The sequence below is a fragment of the Mus caroli genome, unplaced genomic scaffold (genome assembly GCF_978045245.1).
Source record: "Mus caroli unplaced genomic scaffold, Mus_caroli_1 scaffold_19, whole genome shotgun sequence".
Lineage (NCBI taxonomy): Eukaryota > Metazoa > Chordata > Mammalia > Rodentia > Muridae > Mus > Mus caroli.
The window spans coordinates 32982494-33009432 of NW_028227274.1; the positions used below are offsets into that span (position 1 = coordinate 32982494).

General features: G+C 40.9%; 1 protein-coding gene, 1 long non-coding RNA gene and 1 other non-coding gene across 6 annotated transcripts in view; all 3 read left to right on the forward strand.

The window, feature by feature from the left end:
* Positions 1-2999: 2999 nt before the first annotated feature.
* Positions 3000-7737, forward strand: LOC110285059 (uncharacterized). Its single transcript, XR_002377017.2, has 4 exons — positions 3000-3086; positions 4117-4151; positions 6495-6554; positions 7190-7737. It is a non-coding gene; the product is annotated as an uncharacterized LOC110285059 (long non-coding RNA).
* LOC115029955 (small nucleolar RNA SNORA74) lies at positions 6890-7085 on the forward strand. The gene has a single exon (XR_003835509.1). It is a non-coding gene; the product is annotated as a small nucleolar RNA SNORA74 (small nucleolar RNA).
* A 6254-nt stretch (positions 7738-13991) lies between the features above and the next one.
* Positions 13992-26939, forward strand: part of Matr3 (matrin 3) — a 30332-nt gene continuing 17384 nt past the window's right edge. For 2 of the 4 annotated variants that reach the window (XM_021150224.3, XM_029471811.2), the window contains exons 1-2: positions 13992-14121; positions 23909-25001. In XM_021150224.3, the coding sequence (XP_021005883.1) occupies positions 24090-25001 (912 nt within the window). In that variant the 5' untranslated portion in view covers positions 13992-14121; positions 23909-24089. The remainder of the gene's footprint in view (positions 14122-23908; positions 25002-26939) is intronic. The other 2 variants (XM_021150226.3, XM_085833580.1) reach the window with 2 other exon arrangements.

A 26939-nucleotide genomic window follows, 5' to 3' on the forward strand; every position in this document is an offset into this window, starting at 1 on the left:
TAGAGGACCTGAGTCCCATTCCCAGTGCACTTTAATCCCAGCACACATGAGGAAGAGACCAGTGGATCTTTATCATATCAAGGTGAATATTGTGAACACAGGTGTCACCGACTTTGCCTACTAGACTACTCCCCAACGCAGCCATACCATTTTACATAGCTACTAGAAGCATAAGGGGATTTTAACCTCTCTGCATTCTTGCCAGTCTAACTATGTGTTTGAGAAATAATGAAGGCAACACAGAACCCCTATCTAACTTGGGTAGCTATTATTTATTGAGCAGCTAGTGTGTTACAGAGATGAAAAAAAGAGCCTCCTGTAAGCACTTAGGTCAGTGAGAGAGAATCACCCATCTCTAAAACTCACCCCGCCCTGCCAGCTGCTAAAAGCTAGATGTGTAATGAATGATCTTCCCCACTGGACTGTAAGCATTGGGCACACAGGAACCTCTGTCTCCCTGACTTTATCTGTATCTGTTGAATGGTTAACTGAACAAATTATTTAGTATTCTTCTACTGATGGTCTCTGTTGAGGTAGAAGAGGGGAAGAGTAGTTTGAAAGGCAAAGGGGACCAAGGAAGAAACAAGGACGAGTGGGAAGAGAGAAGAGAAGGGGGAAGACATAGAAGAAGCAAGAAGCTCAGGGACTGGTCCCTCCAGGCTGCACATCATCCTTCGCTTCCCACCCACCCACATTGTTGGTCTTGAAACGTTCCTTCTTGAGTTACATAATATGAGTTCATGGCCCAGCTGAGCTACATAGCAAGGTCTCAAAGATCTGGGATTTAATTCTCATCACTGTGGAAAAGAGATGTGTTTCTTCTTTATATTATTATTATCCCTACAGTCTTGACTCTGAAGGTATAAGAAACAAAAATATAGGAAAACATTGGTAATACAAATATCAACAACAACAACAACAACAAAAACCCTATATGTACATAAATCAATCATTTCCATGACTTAAAAGGATGTATTTTGTTTGATTTTATTTTATTTTTCGAGTCAGGGTTTTTCTGTGTAGCCCTGTCTGTCCTAGAACTAGCTCTGCAACTACTCTTGCGTGCTGGGATTAAAGAAGTGTGCCACCACCAGTCAGCTAGATGCACTATTTATTTATTTATTTATGAAGATTTATTTATTTATTATATGTAAGTACATTGTAGTTGTCTTCAGACACTCCAGAAGAGGGCATCAGATCTCATTATGGATGGCTGTGAGCCACCATGTGGTTGCTGGGATTTGAATTCAGGACCTCCGGAAGAGCAGTTGGTGCTCTTAACCACTGAGCCATCTCTCCAGCCCTAGATGTGCTTTTTAAAAGGCAGACTATGAAGGATTTTTTTTTTTTTACTATGAAAATAAATCATGATCCAGATTCTTCTCTTCCTTAGGACACTAAATGGCCCTAAAAAGAAGTTGACTACCTTTCTACTATGACATTAGACCAGGGCTCACCACCCAGCCATACTTACAATGACTGTACTTTCTTTTCCACAATTCTTGCCTTCTACTTCGACCTAGACTAAAATGTGAATTCAATCTGTGAATACAATCGGCAACAGGTGATTGGTCTCTTTCTCCCCAAAGACCTTCACATCTCCCTATGTTCAACTCCTTCCCGCCTCTTCTCTGAAGTCACTCATACGCATGTGCTTGCACACTCTACCTGCATCTTTCCCTCTTATGAACTCTGCAGGTAGTCCTGACTTCTTTACCTTGTGGGTTTGGAAGAGAAGATAGCAAACTGTATGAGGTGGTCATGCACTTCCTCTTTTAGCAGAGCTCTGCAGGACAATTACCCAGCCAATCTGTCAGGTTGAACAGGTCTCATTTTATGAATATGCTGACAGCTGGATTGATTATGACACAGCCCCTGCCTTCCAGCCCAGCACTGACCATGTGACCTTTTAAATTACTGTATTTATGTAAGCCTTTCCCTAGCCAGGGGCAGTATCCAAGGCCATCAAACCTGGGGACAAGGACTGGGATTGCTACTTCTCGGGTAGTTTTTTGGCTCCATAGCCTAGGGTCTTGTCGGAATCAATTTGGAGTACCAAGTGTTTTCAAAGGGGTATGCTAGGGTTGTGATGCACAGGAACCCCTCCACCCCCTTTCACTATGAAGGAACTGAGGAAATAGATAATAAATCATGTTGGCAGATGCCAAGGACAGTGGCTGATTCCAGGAGGCTTGCTTGACCATTATTGACTGGTGTCATAATCAACAGCCTCAGCTGCGAGTCAGAAAGCAATATCTGAAGGAGTTACAAAATAGATCCAGGAATTACGATTGGTGGGCCTTGCTCCTATGGGCCCTGGGCAGCATCAACAGGACAACAGGACAATTGTTCAACAAAACAGAAGCATAATCACTACAGGGCAAAGGCAACAACGCTAGTGTTCAAAAGAAATCCTGGTAACAGAGAAGTGTATACTTAGATCCAGGATATGGCCTTCTTTAGCTGGCTGTGTCACTGAAGCAGCCCAAATCTGCCAGAGAAAGCCAGTCTTAGCTGCTGCCACTCAGTTAAGGATTTTCAATGAAAATCAGGGCTGTGGTCCTCAGGGTTGACCGGCCTAATCTAACTAACATCCAGAAAAGACCCAGAGCACATGACCAAGCGACCTGCGTGTGTGGGAGTTCCATTAACCAACTAACAACGCAGATGATGAAAGCCAGAAAGATCTGCCCGTGGAGGTGCAAAATCATGGGCTAGATCTGCAGAAACCGCGACCGCTAGCACTAGGTAGGCAGTCGGTCTGGCTCCCATTCGGACACAAGGGGCTTTAAGTTTAGCAGCTGCAAACCCAGGACTCATATACTTAAGGAACCCGATGGGAGCGCAGGGAATGTAGCCTTTGTGAAGAAACTAGCCAATTCTCAAACCCAGGTCTGTTCTAATAGGGATGTCGCTGTCCTCCCAGGTCAGCCTGGTTTAGTTTCTAGTCCCGCCTCTCTTGGGCGGGACTCATCGCTCCGCCCTGCAACCGCCCCAGGGCGGGGCTCCCACCGGCTCTCGGCTGCCCTTTCCTCCGCGGCCTCTGCCGAGGCTGCTGTGTCCTGCGGAGCTCCGAGCACGTGCCGGTGAGTGAGGTCCCAAGGAGCAAGGGGTCTGGAGGTTTTACGAGCCCAGGCGAGAAGCGGGGGCGAGAAGGTTTCTGGCTGGGCAGGAAAAGGAATTGGGGTTTGGTTTTTTTTTATTACCTCCGGTCTTGGAGGTCATCTTAAAGGGAATAGCCCGAAGAGTCACCGCCAGTGAAGTGCAGTCCCTATCCAGCTAGGAAGTCACCTGGAATCTGGCTCATTTAAGCGTTTCCGGAGCCCCAGACAAGGACCGAGAAAGGTTTCATTGGAACCCGTGTCCGGGGAGAACCAGATCTGCTTCAGCCCACGCCCTGAAGGGGCTTTTAGACCTAAACCATGGGTCCTGTATTCGTTCTCCTGTTTAAATTTATTAGAATTGGTTAGAGGTGAAGTTTGGACTTGGATAACTTGCCCTTAGATATGTTAAAATGATATGCAAATCTAAAGCACTAGCTCCCTTACACTACATTTACATTCAATTACTATTCGAAGTGTTAACTTTTATTGTCTTTAAAAATGTCCCGCATTTAAGCCTGCTGTCTAGATTTAGTCCGCCCCCACCCCCAACCCCCATCTTTACTAAGGTGTCATTTTTTTTTTGGCTTTATAAGGGAGTTTTTTCTTTTTTTTTTTTTGATTTTTAATATTTTTATTACATATTTTCCTCAATTACATTAAGGTGTCATTTTTAAGAGTGGTTCTCTAAGTGCAGGATGGCAGGTTCTGGAGGCAGTCTTACTGTTTTAGCTTCCTACAAGTTAAGATTACAGGGATCAGCCACCAGAGTCTACCTGATGTACAGGGGTAATGGCTAATGCGGTTCTACAAATGAGAACTCCAGGGAGTGGACTTGGCTAGTGGAGCGGTTACTTGCGGGTAGAGCTCCCAAAGTCACACTGTTTCTCTACTCTTGTTTCTTTGACTCAGCGCAACAAAGTGAAGGGGGTTTGAGGGCTGGAGATGGTTTTTTTTTTTTAATTACACAGGTGTCGACAGGCTGACTTTAATCTGGGATGTTTTGATTTCATAGTGCCCAGCTGCCAGTCTGAGACGATGTCTGCCCTGGTAAGTACAGTTCGACTAGTTCCCGTTTGCCCCAGCTGTAGGCAGCTACCTAGGTTTCCTTGTACCTAGGCAAGTGTTACACTGCTGGGAGAACAGCAGCCAATAGCTGGTTGGCATTCTGGGCCTGGTTCATGCCATCTCTGTTGTTAACTATACCAGGATGTCAGCATAGTCTCTTACCCAGGAAGAGAAGCGCAAGCTCTGCAGGAAGAGACCTAAAGTCCAGATCTTCCGACGTGGAGGTTACTTAAATCACAACTTGGAAATGGAACTGAGTAAAAACCACTGAGGGAAATAAATAGGAAAAAAAAGTCAAGATTTAGTGCCTGTAAATGGTCGGGAGTGGGCCTGAGGCAGTGGAGGGAGTTACTAGACTGCACGTTCACTAAAAATAGAATGTTTCCTCTCTCTACAATAATAAAAGCTAAATCATGATCCCCTTTAGTGAGCTTCCTGTTGGGAATATTGAGGCTGGTGTTGTAGTATGCAGGGCCCCTTCAGATTGTCCAGGCAACCTAGATGCCCAATCTCAAAAAAACTATTACTATTCTGCTCCCTAGCTCATCAATAAATTTATGCATATTAGTTGACCATGGGGTTCTGGGAACTTGCTTAGGTCAAACAGTACAATGAGCAGTTAGGCTCCCCCTTTTTTGTTATTCATGCTGATTTTCTAAGAAATGCCTCAATTTTAGGCAAGTAGTGATCACTCAATGAATCTGGTGTTTATCTAATAGAGCCAACATAATTAACTTTTGTGAAAACATCCTGGTTTCCACAGGAAGACATAGCCTTAATATACCTCCCTGAAGGGTTGGTGGCAGCCCCCACCTGTGTCCTTCCGTTTTCCCTGTGGACATGGGTCCTGATCGGGCTGCCTTACTTACACCTACCTCGGCGACCCAACAGGACACCCCTGCACTTGAGTAGCTCAGGGATAGTTGTAGCTGAGCTATGCACAGGCTTCCTTAACCAGTTCCAGAAGTCTCTTATCCGACCCCCTGAGTTTTTTTGGGAGAAAGCGCTTGCCAGGCCCACAAAGCACCCCAGGTTGAGCAATTGCTGTCATTTCCATCAGTAGCCTCTACATTGCTCACCTTAGCTTCATCATTGCCCTCCCATATACGTCAATATCCCTTTTTCTCCTCAGTGTAATACCTAGGCTACCTAACGCCCCCACCCCCCTAACCAGTCAAGTTCTTACAGGAAAGTTACTATCCCATATTACCCACTCCTAGTTCTACCACTCTATCTACCTGCTCTTTGAGGCCCATAATTACTACTGTTCCTTAATGGCACCAGCTTAACCCTGAAAATACCCTCTAATAGGTCACTGAGCCTGCCATACCTTTGCGGTCCTGTTGCACTAGAGTTAATATAACTTTCCAGGTAGCTACTCTTGCCTTTCTGTCCATCAAATTCTTTTAAAAAAAAAATTCAGCCAGGGCGATACAGAGAAACCCTGTCTCAAAAAGCCAAAAAAAGCCGGGCGTGGTGGCGAACACCTTTAATCCCAGCACTCGGGAGGCAGAGGCAGGCGGATTTCTGAGTTCGAGGCCAGCCTGGTCTACAAAGTGAGTTCCAGGACAGCCAGGGCTATACAGAGAAACCCTGTCTTGAAAAACCCAAAAAAAAAAAAAAGCCAAAAAAATTATGTATGTATTATACTTATTTATTTTCTGTATGTGAGTACATTGTTGCTGTCTTCAGACACACCAGGAGAGGGCATTGGATCCCATTACAGATGGTTGCGAGCCACCATGTGGTTGCTGGGAATTGAACTCAGGACCTCTGGAAGAGCAGTCAGTGCTCTTAACCTCTGAGCCATCTATCTCTCCAACCCCCCATCAAATTCTTAATCCTCCCTTGACTCTGATCCCACTTGTAGCAACTTAGAATAAATTCACTAACTAAATCTTATTTCTAAACTCAGATCAGTTACCCAGCTGCTGCTGTCCTGTACCCAAAATAAAACTGTCCCCTATCTTTGCTCTTCCTGATCCATCTCTCAGGGAAGATGTGGGCAGCAAGACACCAGAGTTTCCTATTAATCTACCTCCTACAAGGACTCCGTTGAGCCTTGGAGTGCTTTGTGTGGGATTTGGGCAAGTGTTAATGGTGAATAGTCTTAAGACTGGTGATCAGAGGGTGGTAACTTGAAGGCAAAATTATATTGTGTGTGGAGAGAGTTTGGGTCAAGAGTCATTTCTCTGTTTTCAAATGTGTGGGACCCAGGGAAGGGCTGAGCTGGTTATTTAAGTGTATAGTGCATTGTTGAGGTACCGTGGGTTGCTAAACCTTGTTTCCTTTTTTTTTTTTTTTTTTTGGATGACTTGAAAATAGGGTGGTCTTCACCAGGCTAAAAGAAGGAATGATCCACAACAGGGTGCACTGTGGTTCTAGGTAAGCATCTCTGTTCTAGCATTGACTGCCAGGCCTGTTGACTACTTGGTATGCATCAGGAAACAAGTTCACTTGTGGCAGTTACTGTAGAATTTTAGTATTTTTGTTTGAAAGTAGCATAAAATATTTTTGTCTGCTATTCCAACCGAGGAATAATTTATAGGAATATTATGTGTGTTGTTTCTGTTCACTGCTAGGAGTCTAAGCCTAGTCCCTGCCAAATGCAGACACTGCTGGATAAAGCTAAAAAGCAGAGAAAGTGCTTCAGTGTCTGCTCCCTGGGGTGGTCCTGGGATACATGAAATGGGAAAGGGGGAGATTTTTTTTCAGACCAGTCCAGCAGTTGTCAGCTATCCAGGCTGTGTGGTGCCCGAGATCGTGTTACACTGTTGGAAGAGTAAACACTGCCTTACTAAGGGTTGGCTCCCAGCACTGTTTTGGTGTCTGGTGCTGAGTACTTTCAGGCAGTATTGCACCCCTGAGAGTGGAGTGACTCCTTGTGGAGTTGGTCCTGGTCTGGGTGCAAACAATTTCCCTGTTAAAAAGACAATGGGACTTGGCTGTGCATGTACAGGACACTTGTTTTACATGTACTAGAACTGACAGCATGTCACCCTTTCCTCCTTACATTCTAGATCTGAATGAGATCGCGTTCATCAGGACTTCAGGTTTCTGACAACACTGTGTTTTGAGTAATGTATATGGTCTCTGTAATGTAGAGGTACTTCAGTTCAGATGGGGAAAGTTGAGTTTGCTTTAGAGGATTGCAGAACTGTGATGTAATTCCAGAGAATGCTTGTAACGTCCAGCTACGCTTTGGCAGATGAGGCAGTGAAGGAGCTCACCCATGGCCACTGACCTGCATCTCCAGCTATAATTTTTAGAGGGACTAGATGGTGTCTGTGGACTACATGTGGCCGGCTACTTGCTAATTAAAAAGGGATTTCAGACATCTATTTGGATGGTAGCCATCTTAGGACAGCTTAGAATGTTCCAGGAAGTTTAGGATATTGCTTTTTAAAAGCAAAGTTTTATATAAAGGTTCCTATAATGGCCCAGATAGTAAATGTTAATACTGTCTTTGGTTTTGCAACTATGTTGCTTTTGTCTGAAAAGTAATGAATGTATCATCAAATAAAAGAACATGGTTATATTCCAATAAAACATAACTGATGAACACTGACATTGGAATTTCATTGGCATTTTCAGAGTCAACATTCCCAAGTATTTGAAAGTTTGAGAATTTCCCAAAGGACATTGACAAAGAGATAGCAGACTAGGACTAGTAACATTTCTGACTTCTGAAGTTTAGGTCTTGAGGCATGAACAGCATTAGTCACACAGTATTAAAATGTACCGTCGTCACACATAGTCCTCCAAGTGCTAGATCCATGAACCACTCGCCAAGCTTTTATAGGTATTCTGTATTGTGGAGGAATAAGGTGACTAAATTATCCAGAAGAAACAATCATCCTTTTTTAAAAAAAAGATTTATTTATTTTATGTTTATGAGTACACACTGTAGCTGTACAGATGGTGGTGAGCCTTCATGTGGTTGTTGGGAATTGAATTTAGGACCTCTGCTGGCTCAGTCCCTGCTTACTCTGGTCCAAAGATTTATTATAAATAAGTACACTGTAGCTGTTTTCAGATGGACCAGAAGAGGGCATAAGATCTCGTTATGGGTGTTGTGAGACACTGTGTGACTGCTGGGATTTGGATTCAGGACCTTCAGAAGAGCAGTCAGTGTTCTTACCCACTAAGCCATCTCACCAGCCCCCAGAATCATCCTTATTTCTTATCCCGGGGTTTATATGGTTTCCATCATAGTGGAACAAGCTTAAAGCAAAATTTAAACATGTATATGTGATACATGTGTATACCCCTGGAGGGCAGAAGAGGATTTTTCATCCCCTGGAATGGGTGCTGAGAACTTGGCCCTCTAGAGGACCAGCATGGTTAACCACTGAGCCATCTATCTGTCTAGATCCAACACTCTTGAGATAGGTCCTCATATGTTTGGTTGGCCTCATACTCAAACTGCTTTCATCCCTGAAGTGCTGGGATAATAGGTGAGGACCTCTGGCAGATGCTGTAGCTTTGGTCTCATGAGTCATACGATAATGCCACTTCTAGTGATCAGTTCTGGAGACAGTTTTGTGTATACAATACTGACCTTAAACTTAATACAGAACAGTAACCTTGCTGTCTTGAAAGCGTTCTAGTTACCTTCAAGTACCACTGTGCCCTTCCTGCAGCAATTTTAATTTTGTATCTACTTTGGGTGTGGGAATGCATATGCTACACACAAGTGGGCATCAGAGGGCAACACAGTTCATTCTTGTTCTGCTGTGCAAGTTCTGGGAATCCAACTAACTTGTCAGGCTTCCCAAGAGGCAGCTTTACCCCTTAAGCTGCCTATAGAAATTTGGGTCTTGGACTGTTCAGGTTGCCTTCCTGGCCACAGGTCGGGATACCACAGCATAGTTTCCTGTGATCTGGAAAGAGATAATAATGCATGGATTCATTGGCGTAGGGGGTTTCAATGCCATAGATAATACAATTAAAGTAATTTAATGGGATTTACTAATTGATAAGTCGAGTTAATTAGTCAGTACTTACCCCAGTTGTCCTTTAGGTCTTGGTAAATTGAAGTTGAATTATTAAAGCATTCAAAACAACTTTTTGTTTTGTTTTTTGTTTTTTCGAGACAGGGTTTCTCTGTGTAGCCCTGGCTGTCCTCGAACGCAGAAATCCACCTCGCTCTGCCAGTGCTGGGACTAAAGGCCACCACTGCCCGTCTACAATGTTTTGTTTTGTGGGGGGAAGTTGGAGAGACAGTTCATCAGTTAGAAGGCCTGGCTGCTCTTCCAGAGGACCTAGGTGGCTCACAACCATCTTTAGGTTCAGACGGAGGGAATCTAATGGCTTCTGTGGTGCATAGGCAAAACACCGATTCACATGAATAAAAAGCTTTGAAATTTATATTTGTTTTATGCATAGGGGCTCTTTGCTACATTTATCTATGTCCTCTTTGTTCCTGGCACCCATGAGGTCACCCTAGAACTGGAGATAAAAGGTGGTCAGTACTGAACAAGGGCAACAAGTGTTGGCAAATCGCTCTGGATAAGTTTGTCCCACAACTATGTAAGTTAGAAGGGACATGTGAAGAATGAGGCAACTAGTGCTGCCGTTGAAAACAGCCTTTCATTACTCTGACATTAGGTTTAAACAAGTGAGTGACATTTTTCTTGAAATGTTGGGCCAGGTCTCAAATTACGATTAGAAAAACAAAGCCCAGAGGGATAAATTCTAGAGATCCCAATGGGACACAAAAAAAGCCTCTCTAGCCCCTAGGAATTTACCCAGAGGGAAAGGACAGGTAAGAGCAACTAATTAAGGACTTGAGAAGAGTGGGAATGACTCTTGAGACTTGTGAATAGCTCCCATAAATGGAGCTATGGAGAACTCTAAGGAGAACAATTTCACTGAGCTAATGAACTAATACTTAAGGTTTTTATTTAGCAGCATCCTTTAACTACTGAAGGAATGCCTACAATAAATCGATTTGCTAAATCATGTTTTTCAATTAGTTGAAAAGTTTACTTTTCAAGTTATCCTGACAAGGAAATCAAGCAAATATTAGCAATTCATTGTATAGACATAACATCTCTCTCAGTTCTTTCTCAGGGAAAGGTTTCTGGGCTAGGATCTCTCCATTAGCTGCCAAGGATACACAGTAAGACCTCATTAAAAGGTTTCTGTCTGGGCAGTTTTCCCAGTATGTGGAGGTGAAGGCACAATGACCAGAAATCTACTCACATTCTTGTGTTTTGAGTGGCTCTATCAACCTGACTGCTCTTAAAGGCCTGTTGGCTAGCATTTTAGATTCATAAGGAAGATCCTATAGGTGAAGTTAATCTTTGTGGAGAGTTGCTGGACATTGAACATGGTGCCATGTACTTGCTTAGCCATAGAAGTGTATACCTTATGCTCTTTAATCACTTAAAGGTAATGGATGCTTTCAAGGTTATATTAATGATAGAAATTTCCTATGGGTGCATGAATGCAAAACTGGAAGGCGTTCCCGGGAGCATTTGTGAACCACCTCTTCAAGGTGAACTTTGGTGAACTACAAAAGCACCATAAGCCAAACCATCTCTCCCACCACCTAAGTTGCTGTTTTGTGTTTTTGAGTAAGGCTCTTGCCATGAATCCAAGTACTGCAGTTAGAGGCACGGTAAGCCTCTGCATCCAGTTTAAACTGCCTAATTTTAGACATACAAGTATTTTCCCCATTGTTGGATATTGAGCCCAGGACCACTTTAAGGCACTGGATGAAGCTTCTAGGCTCCTAACTCCGTGGGAGGGAAGACCAATGCTATTTGTGGCTAAATTCATGGTAGATTAAAGATAAATGTTAAATTATTGTGACTTGTGACATGGTCTCTGTCTTGGTGTGTAGTACCCTTGAACCTCCAGCCTTACAGGCCTACAGACACTGCTCAAATTATGTTGAGGACTGAAGCTCAACACAAGGCTTCAAGTAACTTACCAGCTGTGCTACATCTCGAACTTTTGTAAAATCTGACAGCAATGATTGAGTTGGAGACTTGATTCAGTCATAGGGCGCTTGTTTTATGAGGTGCTGGGTTCAATTCCCTGCACTGGGAAAATGAAATACACTCTCCTTCCTTGTAACGTATTAAGTCCCTGTGTTTAATCTGCAGTGCCCAAAAACATATTGATAATGTGCTGTAAGGCAGGGGTCTTGTGGGTTAACCCAGCCTGCTCTCACACTTGCCTCAATTGAGGTTGCAGGCATGAGCCACCCAAATGCATTTGTCCTACATACATGCATGTTTTTCCTGGTTGGAAACCCTTATTACTAGGTCAGGGCCTGAGCCTTTCTCTCTCTTTTTTAAAGCTTGGCATTGGAAAATCCCATCATCTACCTGTACCAGGCTGGTCACCTAGACCTTTTAAAAAAGCCTTAGCAGCTTCTCCTGCTTTGAGGGTTTCATTCTTACCATTCCTGGTGGAGGCCACACCACCAAAGCCCAAATAAAGGGATCTTGGTTTGTCCCAGCTCATAACCTGGCCCTCCTTATGGCCAAATGTCTACCCTATCAGAGGATGGTCTTCCCAACTTTGCATCCCCAAACTACCACAATGTACTTTTTGAATACAATCTTTCAAATCTTTGTGATAAGTCTCCTAGGACCTGTAATTTGTCTTCCACTTCACTGCAGATCTCTAATAAATAATTTAAAATGTCTGACTTCCTTAAAATCACAAGATGCTATTAGAGTTCTGGAAACATTTAGTAAAGTGTATTGTGACTTGAAATTTGATAGGGAGATCTTGATATTTCATGACCATCGAGACTTGTTATCACTTGAAACCCTGTGATCTTGGTTAAAGCTCTCTTTATTCCTGTCCTCTAACACAGAATTTAACTCACTCCACATATAATTGTCAGAAAAACTAAAATTATTTGATTAACACCCTTGTCCTCCAACAAAACTTTAACTTTCAGCTCTATTATAATGATGTCTTTAAAAGAGATTTCTATGAGTAACTTCTATTGTAGATTGTTTCCTTTTTCCAACCTCTCCTTAAGATTCTCCCTGTCGCCTGGAGAGCAAAGAGCACTGACTGTTCATCCAAAGGTCCTGAGTTCAAATCCCAGCAACCACATGGTGGCTCACAACATCTGTAATGGGATCTGATGCCCTCTTCTGGTGTGTCTGAAGACAGCTACAGTGTACTCATATACATAAAATAAATAAAATCAAGCTGGGCGTGGTGGTGCACGCCTTTAATCCCAGCACTTGGGAGGCAGAGGCAGGCGGATTTCTGAGTTCGAGGCCAGCCTGGTTCTACAGAGTGAGTTCCAGGACAGCCAGGGCTACACAGAGAAACCCTGTCTGGAAAAACCTTAAAAAAAATTTTTTTTTTTCCTGCTAATTGTATGTAGTAGCTGCCTTCAGAGTAAAAAAAGCTTCAACTCTGATTTCTGTTGCTACGCAGTCCTCATGGAATGGGCCCTGTTTCTCTTCAGTATATTCATCATCTATTATAATCAAGTTGCTAAATTTTCAGTCTTGTTCTTGCTAATCATTGTGACTTTCTAAGTATTCCTTCACTTGTGCTCACTAATTTTGTTTTTGTTGAATGCTATGCCGTGTGGCAACAACTTGTTTCCTAGTTTCTCCTTCAGTCTCCTGAGCAGAAAAATTCAGGCACATGCCCCAATTTCTTGTAATGTACCTTAACAAAATGGTCCTAGAGTTCTCTTATCTCTTTTCTTTGCTCTTGCTCTATTCACAGTGGAAGCAGAAATGGGTTTTTTTTCGAGGATGTAAATATGGTTCTGCATGCTTTGTGTTTTCTGGACTTTTTTTAATGTTAATCACTATATCTAATTCATCTTGGGTGTCACTTGTTTTACTTATCTTCCTTGCACTTGGAACAGTCTTGAATGCAATTTTGTGAGGTCTACCTATAAAACCACTAGTTTTACCCTTATCATTGCTCTCTCTCTCTCTTTTTTTTTTTTTTTTTTTTTTTGGTTTTTCCGAGACAGGGTTTCTATATGTAGCCCTGGTTGTCCTGGAGCTCACTCTAGACCAGGCTGGCCTCTTCAGAAATCCGCCTGCCTCTGCCTCCCAAGTGCTGGGATCAAAGGCTTGCATCACCACTGCACGGCTATACATTTCTGTTTGATTTACCTGCGTGTAGTGTAAGCTCCACACGGACAAAAAGTTTGTAACAGTTGACTTTTCTCTGAGGCACTGACAAAAATCATAAATTGGGGTAAAGTGCTAATTGGGAGGCTGAGCCGTCCATCTTTTTCACCTGTCTGGTGATGTGTAAGTAGCATTGCCACCCCCAAAGAAAGCTGTCCATAGCTAATGTATATAGGAAGATTCTCTGCCTTCCAAATTCTAAGTTCTTGGAGGGTGTTTGCAGCCTGCTGGGCTATATTTTATCTCAAAACGTAAGAATCGTGAACTTCATAAAATCTGGGACCAGCATCTCAGCGCTCAGACACGGTGACGAGCGAGCCCTTAGCAGTTAGGCGCGAGAACAAACAACTAAAACTTTAGTTACTTCTGGCACGTTTCTTTCTCTGGCGTCAATAATCAATAATAATCTCCCCATTCCTCGCCCGATAAATCGGAGAGTCTATAGAGTTCCGCCTAGCGCTGCTAACTCATAATTTGCAGCCTTGTGTAGATGTTGAGATGCAAAGCATCCTTTAGAGGTACTGGAACCGGTCGGTGCCGTTTTCCCGCCTTCCCCGGAAGAAGGATCCTTCCTGGGCCTGGGAGAACAACGCCGGCCCGCCGCTTCTGTCAGGTGCCAACCCCGCGCAGGGGGAGGGGCTTGGCGCGTGCCGAACTAGAACTGGGGCGGGGGTGGGAACGGGCGCTCTCGCGAGATTCATCTCTGGTTCTATCGCCACCTCCTGCCAGCGCCGTTGCTGCGGGGGATTGTGGGAGCCTCCGCGTCCCGCTCGCTGAGAGAGGTATCTCTCCTTTTCCCTCTCCCTTCCCCTCAGGTAGGCGTGAAGCGGGTAAGAGTCCGGGCGGGTGGCCGGGGGACTCCCTGCGTCTGTTCAGAGCGGGACTGCCGCCTTGGCGGAGGCTGTAGGGAGCTGGCACGCTGCTGTCGCGCTCTCGGGCTCGTCCGCTCTGCCTCCTCGGGCGCTGCGTATGTGAGGCGCCCGAGCGGCGGCCGCCATGTTAGGAGTGCAGTGGCGGCGCAGCCTGCCTCCTCGGGCGGCGGAGGTGAGCGGCCGCGGTGGAAGGTCCACAGGCAGGCGGCGGCCCGGGTGCCGCGAGAGAGTTCGGGGGTCCGGAGGTGTGCTTGTCCGCCGAGCGTCCTGCGCCCGAGACTCGCAGTGGGCGGGGGCGGGACGAGCCCGTTACACGCGGGCCGCGGCGCTGAGGAGGAGGGAGGAGCGTTGGAAGCCTGAGGGACAGACCGCGCGTCCGCTGGGGCCTGCCATTCGAGGAGGGTGGTTAAAGCGAAGGGACAGACCGTAGGAGCGCGGCTCCCGTCTAGCGCCTTTGCTGGTTTTCCTCGGAAAACGGACCTAAAATGGAGGATTTCGTAGGATGTGAGAAGCTTGTGTGTTCTGACCAACGTTTCTTTCTCCGGCGTCAATCGCCTCGCCAGTCCTCACCCATCGCCCCGTGTTGCCCCCTTCCCAAGACTCCCGCGTCCCTCGCCCGCGCGCGATTTTCGCCAGACATCTGGAACAATCCCTCCCCACCCCCACTCCCCCCGCAGTTGCGTAAAAATGGCGGAAAAGGAAACGTTAACGCTTGGATTTTTTGAATTGCGTCTTTGGGAAAGCACTTGGTATGCGAGGATATTTGTTTATTGAATCAGTTACCACGCATTTCTTTTCTCTATCAAAATAGTCCAGACTCCTCTGGACAGGATCGTGTGTTGTGGGACCTTCCGGTTTTCAAACAAAGGGTTTGGAGGGCCATGTACGTGTAGCCCTTCAATCTTTATTTTCTCTGTTAGTGCTGTGCCATGCTTTTGTGTTTTTCCTTTACCGTGGGTGTTTGTCCCTTAAGGCGCGTTTCCTGTTCTGTGACTCTTGTCTTGTGGAATAGCCCCTTCTGTGGAAAATTTCTATATTGGATAGGTTGCAATTATTCATGTAGATGTTTCTAGAACGTCTAGATGTGGTTCTGAAATTTCTAGTCTTTCTATAGCTCTGAAATTTCGTGTGGCTGATTTCATAGGAAGTGTTGATGGGACTTTTGTGTTGATGCTGTGTGCTGCATATTTAAATGGGCTAACTTGTCAGTCGGTCTAACGTGTTTCGCCCAGGTAAATTTAGACTTGACTATGCGGGCGGTTTTCCATAGGTGTTGAAAAGCTCCTTAAAAGCTCCCTAATTGTTGGGCGTAGTGACGCATACCTGTAATAGCGTCACTCAAGAGAACAGGGCAAGAGAATTACTGTGACTTCGGGGCCAGTCTCGGTAACATCAAGACTACCACAAAATATTATTGAAATAGCAGTTAAGTCTCACTACGAATTATGTAGATTTCTTTTTTGAGACTGCTGGAGGCTGTTTTTGAGAGGCACCTCCTGTCTCAACTTCCCTAGAGCTGAATTACCTACAGCCTTGTGCCACCACACCCAGCCCAGTTATCTTCATAACTTTTGAACATTAGTATTTTAGGAATCTAGAAGGGAGGAGTATATTACTGCAAAAAACCCCAACGTTGCCTTTGTACTTAAATGTTTTTACAAACTCATGTCTCCGAAGTACTAGAGAAGATTAATCTGGTTGGTTATATAATCTTAAAAGGATAGCTTTTACCCAACAGGTTTTGCAGTGAAGTTCTTCTAAATTTTTAGTTCATACTTCCTACCCATAGAGGTTGCTTTCCCTTCATCATTTATATACAGCTTTTAAATAGCATTTTATTTTTTATTTTTTTTTTTTTTTTGGTTTTTCGAGACAGGGTTTTTCTGTATAGCCTTGGCTGTCCTGGAACTCACTTTGTAGACCAGGCTGGCCTCGAACTCAGAAATCCGCCTGCCTCTGCCTCCCAAGTGCTGGGATTAAAGGCGTGCGCCACCACGCCCGGCTAAATAGCATTTTAAACATGAACTAATCTGAAAGTTTTAACTTTTTTACCTGATGCTTTTAAACTAAGTAATAGTACAAGGTGGTAAGTGAAAATTTAAAAGCAGGAATGCAGTGATAATATATTTTACACAATTGTAGAAGTATCATGGTTCACATAATAGAAGAGAGTATTTTTTTTTCCTTTTTTTTTTTTTTTTTTTTGAGACAAGTTTTCTCTAGAACTCGATATGTAGACCAGGCTGGCTTCGAACTCACGAGACCCACCTGCTGCTACCTCCTGAGCACTGAAGTTAAAGATATTCACTACCATTCCCAGCCTGAGAATTTAAGTCTTAATTTTATAATGACAATGCTACCAGTATGGTCCTTAATAAGTAGTCCAAAAATGGAAAGGTTGCACTTCCATTAGGAATGTATTCTCTTAACAGTCAGATTGTGTTTGGTAAACATTAATAATGGTGGTTTTTAAGCATGATATTTTAATTGATGGAGTTGAGTGGTTTCACTCAATATTCAGTTATGAACAAAAGGCTCAGTCAGGGCTTGTTGGTAGCCTACATAAAATTGGACTCTGAAAACTTCAGTTTTGGAGGGGGAAATTTGTCTTATTTGAAAATGGAAATCTGTACAGCTACTTTTAAGAGGAGGGTAATATTAGGAAGCAATTATGCTTACATCATTACATGGAAAGGAAATCAGAATTACTGATGTCGACTTTGATTTATTGAAGAAATGTGTTTTTTTAAAAAATGCACACAAAAATCTTGTCTCTGAAGGTTGACACACTAGGGTTGATTTCTTGCCTGGTAATTTTTTGAAATTTGAAAATTAACATTTACTATTTGGGGTTTTTGTGTGGATGTTGGATCATGGTCTTGGCACTGTAACCCAGGCTGGCCTCCAGCTTTTTCCGGCTTCTGTCTCCCAAGTACTACAACAGCAGGTAATGTGCCACTAAACAAGCCTGTATTTATTTGCTTTTTTAATGTGGAAAAATTAGTATGTAGGATACATGATAGAAGCCCTTATCAGGTCAGTCTCATGGTTTTTAGTATCTCATGCATCTTTAAGAATTAAGATAGATGCAGACTAGCTTCTAACAAACTCTGAAAAGTGGAATCTTCAGAAATGACAAAAATCTAGTACTTGTGTTAATAAGATCAGGTATCAGATAATTGTCTGTTAGGTGTCCTTAGTATATCTGAACAGAATATGTTCTCTTAGTTCTATAGAAAATTCCTTTTTGTTTTTATTTTTTAAACTGGGTTCCATTGTGGAGATCAGGCTGGCCTCAGTCTTAGAGATTGACTCCTGTTGCTGCTGCCTCCCCAACACTGGGATTAAAGGCATGCAACACCACACCCAGTTCTTCTGATAACAAAAAACTGTGGAAAGCTATAACTAAAAGTAAAGAACAGAAAGGAACTACAATGGAGAAATTTTTAGATGTGTGTCTTTAAAGGGATTTAGTTGGTTTGGGACTTTGGCTTTTAACTAATAGTTTTTTGTTTTTTTTTTAAGTATTTAAGACTATCTGTAGCCGGGCAGTGGTGGCACATGTCTTTAACCCCAGCACTTGGGAGGCAGAGGCAGGTGGATTTCTGAGTTCGAGGCCAGCCTGGTCTACAGAGTTCCAGGACAGCCAGGGCTACACAGAGAAACCCTGTCTCAGAAAAACCATAAAAAAAAAAAAAAAAAAAAAAAGAGAGACTATCTGTAATGAAATGCAAAGGATGATTCCCCCTCTGCCCCTCAAATCCAGTTAAGGTACTCAGCTTATTTTGTCAATCAGGGGGACATATTGGAAAACACAATGTTTCTGTTTTGTTTTGAAACTGGGGCTTGCTATGTAACTTCTTGTGTTACAAATGCAGTCTCACATGTATGGACCCTCTATCTCCACCCCACTCTGCTTTGTACTCAAAGCTAGCTGGCCTTCCAACTTTTGGAATCTCCTCTGAGTCCTGTAGAAGTGTTGGGGTTACATTTATAAATAAATAAATATTCTGTGCATTTGACTTGTTCTCAAGCTTTCACAGCAAACAGATTTACTCATTAAGTCATCTCTAGCCCTGTGCTGGTAACTTTTATTAAAGCCTTCTGCAAGGTTTCATGAGTGACAGATTTTTTTAAATATTATATTTATGGTTCTAAGGATTGATCATAGGACCTCACAAATTAAGTGCTCCACCAGTGAACTACATCCCAGCTTCCAAATGAAATTATTTATAAAAAAAAGTTTGTGTTTATGTCTGTGCACCACATATGTGCCTGATGCCCACAGAGGCAGACATTCCTTGAAACTGAAGTCACTGATGGTTGTGAGCCACCATGTGGGTGCTGGGAATCGATCCTCTGGCTAAGCCATATCTCCAGCCCCACCAAATGAAACTTTTAAAGAATATTGTCAACCCTATCCTTGAACATGAATATTAACACTGGTGTAAAAGTCTTCCCCTTGGGCTTGGAGTGTAGATATCTGCAGTAGATATTTGCTTATCGTGTATGAGACCCTGAGTTTGAAACGCAGGAGCCTGGTGAAAAACATTTGAGAAGTCCTAATCTTATAAATAAATATGATGGCTCATATCTGTAGTCTAAAGCTTCTGCAGCCTTTATAAATGATGTTGACTTGAGATTGATAATGAACTATTCATGCCATCAGCCAGTAACAACATTTATCATTGTCAAAAACATACTTTTTGTTTCTGACATTTGGGTGTCAATGGGATGGCACAATGGGTAGAGTTACTAGTGTGATGACCTGAATTTGATCCTGGAGTCCACAATGTGGCAGAAGATAGTCGACTCTTCTAATGTTATGTATATGAGTATTTTGTCCCCATGTATACAGGTACACTGCATTCATGTATGGTGCCTACAGAGGCCAGTGTTGTGGATACTCTGGAATTGGAGATACAGATAGTGAGAGCTGGGAGCCAAATTCAGGTCTTCTGCTAAGCTATCTCTCCACCTCTTAGAATTGACTTTTGAGAGTTATATGCTGACTTTTATACATATAATATGGCATACACATGTCTGCCCTCACAGCACACACCTACCCAAAAGCAGAAAAATCTAAAAAGTTCTTGCCTTTGCCATCTTTTGTATGGCTCAGAAGGAGAATATTAAAGTGATCAAGGTTTTGTAGCTATTTTTTTTAGCTTTTTTTTTTTTTAAAGATTTATTCATTTATTATATGTAAGTACACTGTAGCTGTCTTCAGACATTCCAGAAGAGAGCGCCAGATCTCGTTGTGGATGGTTGTGAGCCACCATGTGGTTGCTGGGATTTGAACTCTGGACCTTCGGAAGAGCAGTCAGGTGCTCTTACCCACTGAGCCATCTCACCAGCCCCCTTTTTTAGCTTTTTTATGAGCGTGATATTAAAGTTTAATATATAATGAATGATATTATTAACTGCATGTTTCTACTTTTTGGTTATGTCTTAAACTACCACTTGTGGTTAAATCACCATCAAATTAGTTGACATCTATCTCTAGTTCTTTTAATTTGTTCTGTGTTGCTTTAGTTTTAGAGACTGTCTTGTAGCTAAAGTTGATCTAGAAATTCCCTTTCTCAGCCTGCCAAGTACTGGTATCACAATATGAACAACACATTCAGATGTAAAAACAATTATTAAAGATTTATTTATTTATTTATTTATTTATTTATTTATTGTATTTGAATACACTGTAGCTGTCTTCACACATACCAGAAGGGGTCATCAGATCCCATTACAGATGGTTGTGAGCTACCATGTGATTACTGGGAATTGAACTCTGGAAGAGCAGCCAGTGCTCTTAACTGCTGAGCCATTTCTACTGCCCAACAAATGTGTTTTAAGAAATGATTATTTTATATAATTGAGAACATAATTCAAGATGTGACAATAATGGGTACCTTTTAACAGTCCCCCTGGGAGGGCATATTTTAGTTCCTTTTTAAAGGTATGAAGAAATGTGTCAGACAATGCCAGGTGTCTTCAGGAATGCCTTACATCTTCTTGATACCAGGTCTCATTTGGCCTGACATCACCGGATTAGACTACAATGGTTAGCCAAGCAAGACCCAGAGATTATAAACTCCTACCACTCTCTGCCCCAGCCTTTTAAAATTTTACCTCAGGGGATTAAACTCAAGTTTTTGTGTTTGCAGGGCAAGCATTTTACTGTCTGAACAGTCAACCTAGACCTAGTAGTATTTTTAATTTAAAAGAAATCCAATAAAGAATATTTAATACTCAGGGAGGAGAGTTGTATTGTTCCATGAAATAAATTGGTCAATTTTGATTATTGGGCTAATTTGCTTTTAGCCAAACCTGACATCCTGAGTTTATTTAATCCCCAAGACCCACATAGTAAAAGGAGAATACTAATTCCTGCAAGCTATCCTATATATAACCACACTCATGTTCACTGCACACATAAAAATATTTTTGTTGTTTCATTTTGAGACAGGGTCTTACTATATAGCTCTAAACTTGCTATATAGACCAAACTCCTGCTGCCTTTGTATTTCAAGTATAAAGTAAACTGATTTTCATATGTAGTAAATTGCATTTATTCATTTATTTTTATGTGTGTAGTACTTGCAGTTGAACTCAAGACTTCTTAATTATGCTAGGCAAGCAAGTAGTCCACTAAACTATTCCCTTCCCATCCTACCTAAAGTAAAATTATAGGTCATTTTGGTAAGTTTTGTTTTCCTGATTTTTAGAGGGTGGGGATGTTTTGTGTTTGGAGAGTGGAAGATTGTCCACTCATGGATGGACATTTAGAATTTATAGGTAAGTTGTATTTTGATATTACATTTGTAGGTTAGCTCTCAGAAGAGAGCCCGGGCAGCCTCAAACTCTTATTTTTTGTACCTGAAAATGACCTTTCCTTGTGATCTTCCTGCCTCTACTCTGTCAGTTCTCTGAAAGTAGAAGCAAGAGCATCTTGAGTTTGAAGCCAAGCTTCAAATGTGGACATTATGCTAGGATCACAATTGAGTGACATATCAGTGCTAGAGTTTAAGCCCAAGATTTTAAAAGCACTCTACTCACTGGGTAACATCTCACTGAGCTTTCAGCTCCTTAATTTTAAAAAATAAATTTTGTTTACTTATAATTGGGGATAAGAACATGCTGCAACGAGGATGTGGAATAGCAAGTGCCACAAGAAGACAATTCTTTGGGTATCCCAAACCTTTCTGTCTGCTCCTGAGATCAAACTTGTATATCTGGTCTTTCTAAGCCTTTTCCCACTGATCATTCCCACTAAATGATCCTCAGCCCTTGAACTTTTTATAAGTATTTCAGTATTATGCTTTACTAATGAGTCAGGTCCCATGAAAATGAACCCTTAAAAATGGCTTGTATATCGTAGGTTCATTGACTAAAAATACTAGTGGCACTATTTTCATATTTTCTGAGCAGTGCTTTTCATGCCTGATTTCTCTTTGTTCTATAACACACTTCTAAGTTTTTCTGAAGCCAGGTTCCAAGATGACTTAGAATGTGTGTGTGGAACTGTGTAGCTTCAAACTCACAGTACTCCTACTGCCTCGGCTTAAGTGCTGAGTTTATATTTATGAGCACTATGCTGGCCCAAGGTGGAAGTGTGGGATGTGGCAATTTATTTGGTTTGTATCAGTTAAAAGTCCAACTTAAGTTCTTTGAGTAATACTACTTCAGTGTTGTTCTTAGCTGCATTTGAAATTAAGTATGTTAAAAGTAATAAAGAAGTGGTTCTTGTGGAATTGCACTTGTCATGGGATTTATATTGTTTGTCCTCCCTTTTCTGAGTTTCTCTAACATCCATTTTCTGTTTTGTCTTTTACCTTAACTTGGTTTTCCAGATCCACTGTTTTCATGTAAAGTACAAGAATGTAATTGATGTCTCTATAACTTAAAATGATTGTTTCCTTAAAATACGGTCTTTTTTATGTGCAACAAAATACTATTTTAGCAATTTTTTTTAAAAGACAGGCTTTTGCATAATAAAAGGCTTTGACTGTAACATAAAAGTCAAAGCTGTAATAAATATTAACCGTAATGTTTTAAAACTTTTATTTTGAAAATGGCTCTTTTTTAAAAAAGGTGTATATAAAATGTAGACATTAATACTAATGTATATAGTATTTCAGCCTGCTGTCCTTTGTGGCATTTTAAAGATACTATTAAAAAAACTTTCATCCACTGTTCACTAACTCTTCTCTTCATTAATCTTAACTCAAAGATTAAGTAGAGTACATAAGTGGATCTTGTCTAGAACAAGTTTCCTTGGTGTCTTTTCTCAAATTCATCTTTCTTGGTGTACAAAAACATCTGTAATTCCAGCTACCACTGATAGCATTTGTGTCTTACTTTATTACATCTATTTTTTTTATCCAGTCCAAATCTTTCTTGCCTGTAACTTTTTTTTTTTACTCTTCCTCTGCCTCTGTGTTCGTCCAGTATATCTTTCCTCTAATCTATCATTGATGGAATTGATCCTATAGTTGACTTTTAACTATTGGGTATTTTCTGGGTTTTAGTATAACAAATTTTATTAAACTCCCAATGCTTCGGTATATGGCTAATTAACATAAAACTGAAAAGGCAATGCATCATAGTTGAACTCTGTGGCAAATTGATCAGATTTATCTTGTGATTGTAAAGTTGTCCTACAGGAAACATTGGTTGTATTGTATTTTTTAACTAATGCTTTATGGGAATCACATGTTGATACTTTGCATATCCTTATAACAGTTTTGAGATACAGTGCAACAGATTTAATAAGTTCCATCCAGAAACACATCTTGAAGGATCATAATCAATTAAAAGTTTTCAAGCTACTGGGCTATTCTTGTGAAGAGTTTGCAGAAATCTGTTAACAAGATCTCGTTTATAAGCTTTGAACTCTAGAGATGTTATAGCCTCGAACATTAAATGAACAATAATAGGTGCTAACTTGGGATGTTTCCCTTCTTTAAATCACCTGTATTTCCTGTATCTGGGGTTTTTCTTGGTAGGTCTGTTTCTATACTGACCAAAATTGTTCTCCTTACCTTATAAGAGTAGGTATCGAATAAGCACTGCCTGGTACAGGATGGTCAGTAAGAAGGCAGTTAGTTGTGTGGCTTAAATTTGGGCAGAAATCCTTACTTAAATTTGTAGGAAATTACTTATTTTTCTTATTCACATCTGTCTGAAGGTCTCAACTGTTACTTGATCTTAGATCTTACATCAGATGCTTGACCCCTAAGCTTCATTTACTTGTGATTTTACTTGGTTCTTTCTGAGAGTGATAATAGGTCTCATTTTCTAAAGCAGAATACGACTGGTTCATCTTTGACTTGCTGACCTTGATTTTTTTTTTTAATTTTTATTTTTTATTTTTTTTTTAGTCTTCTAGAACTTCAGCATCGTACGATAGTATATTTTTATTCTTCTAAAAGAAGCCCATCAATGTTTTCACTGCAATTTTGATGCACCCAAACATCTCACCCTGGGATTTAAATGTTTTTAAGCCCAATTTGAAATTCCCTTTGTTAAATTTCAGCATGAAAAGCTACTTTTTAAATATCTATATGCAGGCTCTGCATATATTCAGAATCTGTTTAAGATATGTAATGAATTCCTTGTAAGTTTGAGATCTTAAGTGGTTTTTTTTAAATCAACATGATGCATAATTTTTTTCTTTAAAAAAAACAGCATCTACTAAAGGGATTTATGACTAAAACTGCTTATTTTTCTACAGAGTTGTCTGCTGGTTCTCAGCTTGAAGAAGATTCTACAGTCCTTATTGATCCTTTTTCTTGGCGTTACCATTTTTGAAGCAAAGTTAACCTAGCTTTCTAGCTTGAGCTTTCTTTTTGGCCATCTTTTAAAACTTTTTTTCTTTTTTTTGATCTATAAAGTAGACAAGAGATAGTTCTACAATGTCCAAGTCATTCCAGCAGTCATCTCTCGGTAGGGATTCACAGGGTCATGGGCGTGACCTGTCTGCAGCAGGAATAGGCCTTCTTGCTGCTGCTACCCAGTCTTTAAGTATGCCAGCATCTCTTGGAAGGATGAACCAGGGTACTGCACGCCTTGCTAGTTTAATGAATCTTGGAATGAGTTCTTCATTGAATCAACAAGGAGCTCATAGTGCACTGTCTTCTGCTAGTACTTCTTCCCATAATTTGCAGTCTATATTTAACATTGGAAGTAGAGGTCCACTCCCTTTGTCTTCTCAACACCGTGGAGATACAGACCAGGCCAGTAATATTTTGGCCAGCTTTGGTCTGTCTGCTAGAGACTTAGATGAACTGAGTCGTTATCCAGAGGACAAGATTACTCCTGAGAACTTGCCCCAAATTCTTCTACAGCTTAAAAGGAGGAGAACTGAAGAAGGCCCTACATTGAGTTATGGTAGAGATGGCAGATCTGCTACACGGGAGCCACCATACAGAGTACCTAGGGATGATTGGGAAGAAAAAAGGCACTTTAGAAGAGATAGTTTTGATGATCGTGGTCCTAGTCTCAACCCAGTGCTTGATTATGACCATGGAAGTCGTTCTCAAGAATCTGGTTATTATGACAGAATGGATTATGAAGATGACAGATTAAGAGATGGAGAAAGGTGTAGGGATGATTCTTTTTTTGGTGAGACCTCGCATAACTATCATAAATTTGACAGTGAGTATGAGAGAATGGGACGTGGTCCTGGCCCCTTACAAGAGAGATCTCTCTTTGAGAAAAAGAGGGGCGCTCCTCCAAGTAGCAATATTGAAGACTTCCATGGACTCTTACCGAAGGGTTATCCCCATCTGTGCTCTATATGTGATTTGCCAGTTCATTCTAATAAGGTGAGTTAAAGCAACAGATGCTTCTAATTTCTTTTACATTGTAGTGCCTATTCTGTATTTATCTATATCTTTTACTCTAATTCTGTAGCCTGATGACATTGAGTTGATCAAAAATTGTTATACTTTTGAGAACACTATTTGGAAGGTAATTGTTTTTGAACAATATAAACCAGGGCTTTACATTAATAATACAATCTACCTAGAATGCTTCTTGCCACAAAGCTGTCTGTCATCCACTGGAATTATCTTGATGATTTTTTTTGTTTTTGTTTTGTTTTTGGGTTTTTGTTTTTTGTTTTGTTTTTTGGCATCAGTATGTTCTTCTTAATCATATTTAAGCAGGCTTTTTTCTCCCCCAGTCTGCTTTGTTGAATTGTTTTAAGCATTTTTTCCCCCTGAAGTCAATGTGCTTTCCATTTAGGATGCTAGATTTCAGCTTTCCATCTGTCTTGATTGCTGATTTATATGTAGTCAAAATATATATTCTTAGACAATTCTCTTTTTTCCTTATCTGTGGCTACAGGGAAAGAGTTAATGTAGAGCCCTGGTGTGTGTTTCAGTATGTTTCATATTTTAGATTAGTTCATTCTTCCGTTTTTAATTTCCCTTTAACACAAACTCTCATACTATGACTGAAAATTTTCATCATTTTTTTTCTCCTTTTCCACAACTTCCTTAAACATATTCAAAGCTCACTTTTTATTATCCCATATTTATTGCATCTGTCCCTTTAGAGACTCTGATAAATCATTGACTACATTATTCTGCTCTGTGTTCCTTGTTTAAAGAAAAAAAAAAACTCTTTCTGGTTTAGGCTTATTGTACTTCTGGTGTAGTCATTTGTGGGGGGAAAAGGAAACCTAATTCTCCTTTAATTATCACATCTGGCAAAATGGAAACCATTTCAAAATGCCCTTTTAAATATGTTGTCCTTCTCTTTCAACTTTTTCAGTGTTACTCATTCTCACGGGGTTTTAAAATCTATTTTGAAGTATATATTACAGTTGACTTAAAGTCAATGGTGCTGCAGCACCCCACTAGCTTGTTCTATAATCTATGACCATCCATTTTTCCCCCCGATGTGCTTAACTGGAATAAGTGCTACCATGAGATTGATTTTTATGTTACTGTTAAAAGGTTTTTCTTTACAGCAACATCTGAAACATTTTCTTTTCATAATCACTTTCTTTTAACTTTTTTTTTTTAGTGTTTGACTTTTTTTTAATCCACCTGTTAACTTTTTTTATGTTTTATTCTCTTTTCTGTGATACAGATCCCAGCATTTTTATCTTTTAATCTTTTATCCTATCTCGAATAAGTTATCATAAATGCCAAATTTAGATTTGTAGTTGTTTTTTTTTTTTTTTTTTTTTAAGAAGTGGAGCCACCAGGCATGGTAGGTCACTCCTGTAATCCCAGCACTGGGGAGGCAAGACAGGTGGATCTCCAGGCCAGCCTGATCTCCAGGCCAGCCAGGGCTATATAATGAGAACCTGTCTCAACAAAGAAAACCTAAAGTCAGCAAATCTTATTTGTTAGACAATTTTATTACAAATAAAATTAAAATACTTTATTTTTACTCCTTTAGAATTTTTTAGATATACTAAATATGCCATGGTTTTTCTCTTTACTAAACTTTTAAGATTTAGACTAGTGTAAGTTCCATTAAATTTGATTGACTTCTATGTTACCTCTTCACCTCTTTACCAAGCAGAAATTATTTGACTGGTATTCTCAGAAAAGATCTCTAAATTTTAAGGGAAATAGTTACATTGATCAAATGAAATGATCTTAAAGAAGTGTGAATCTTTGCAATTGGAAGAAAGGAACGTAAGAGGATTGTCAGATAAAAGCTTATGTTTTGTATAAGGCTTTTTTTCCCTCCAAATTTTACTACTTCTTAGTTCCTAAAAAGGCTAATAATTTAAATGAATCTAA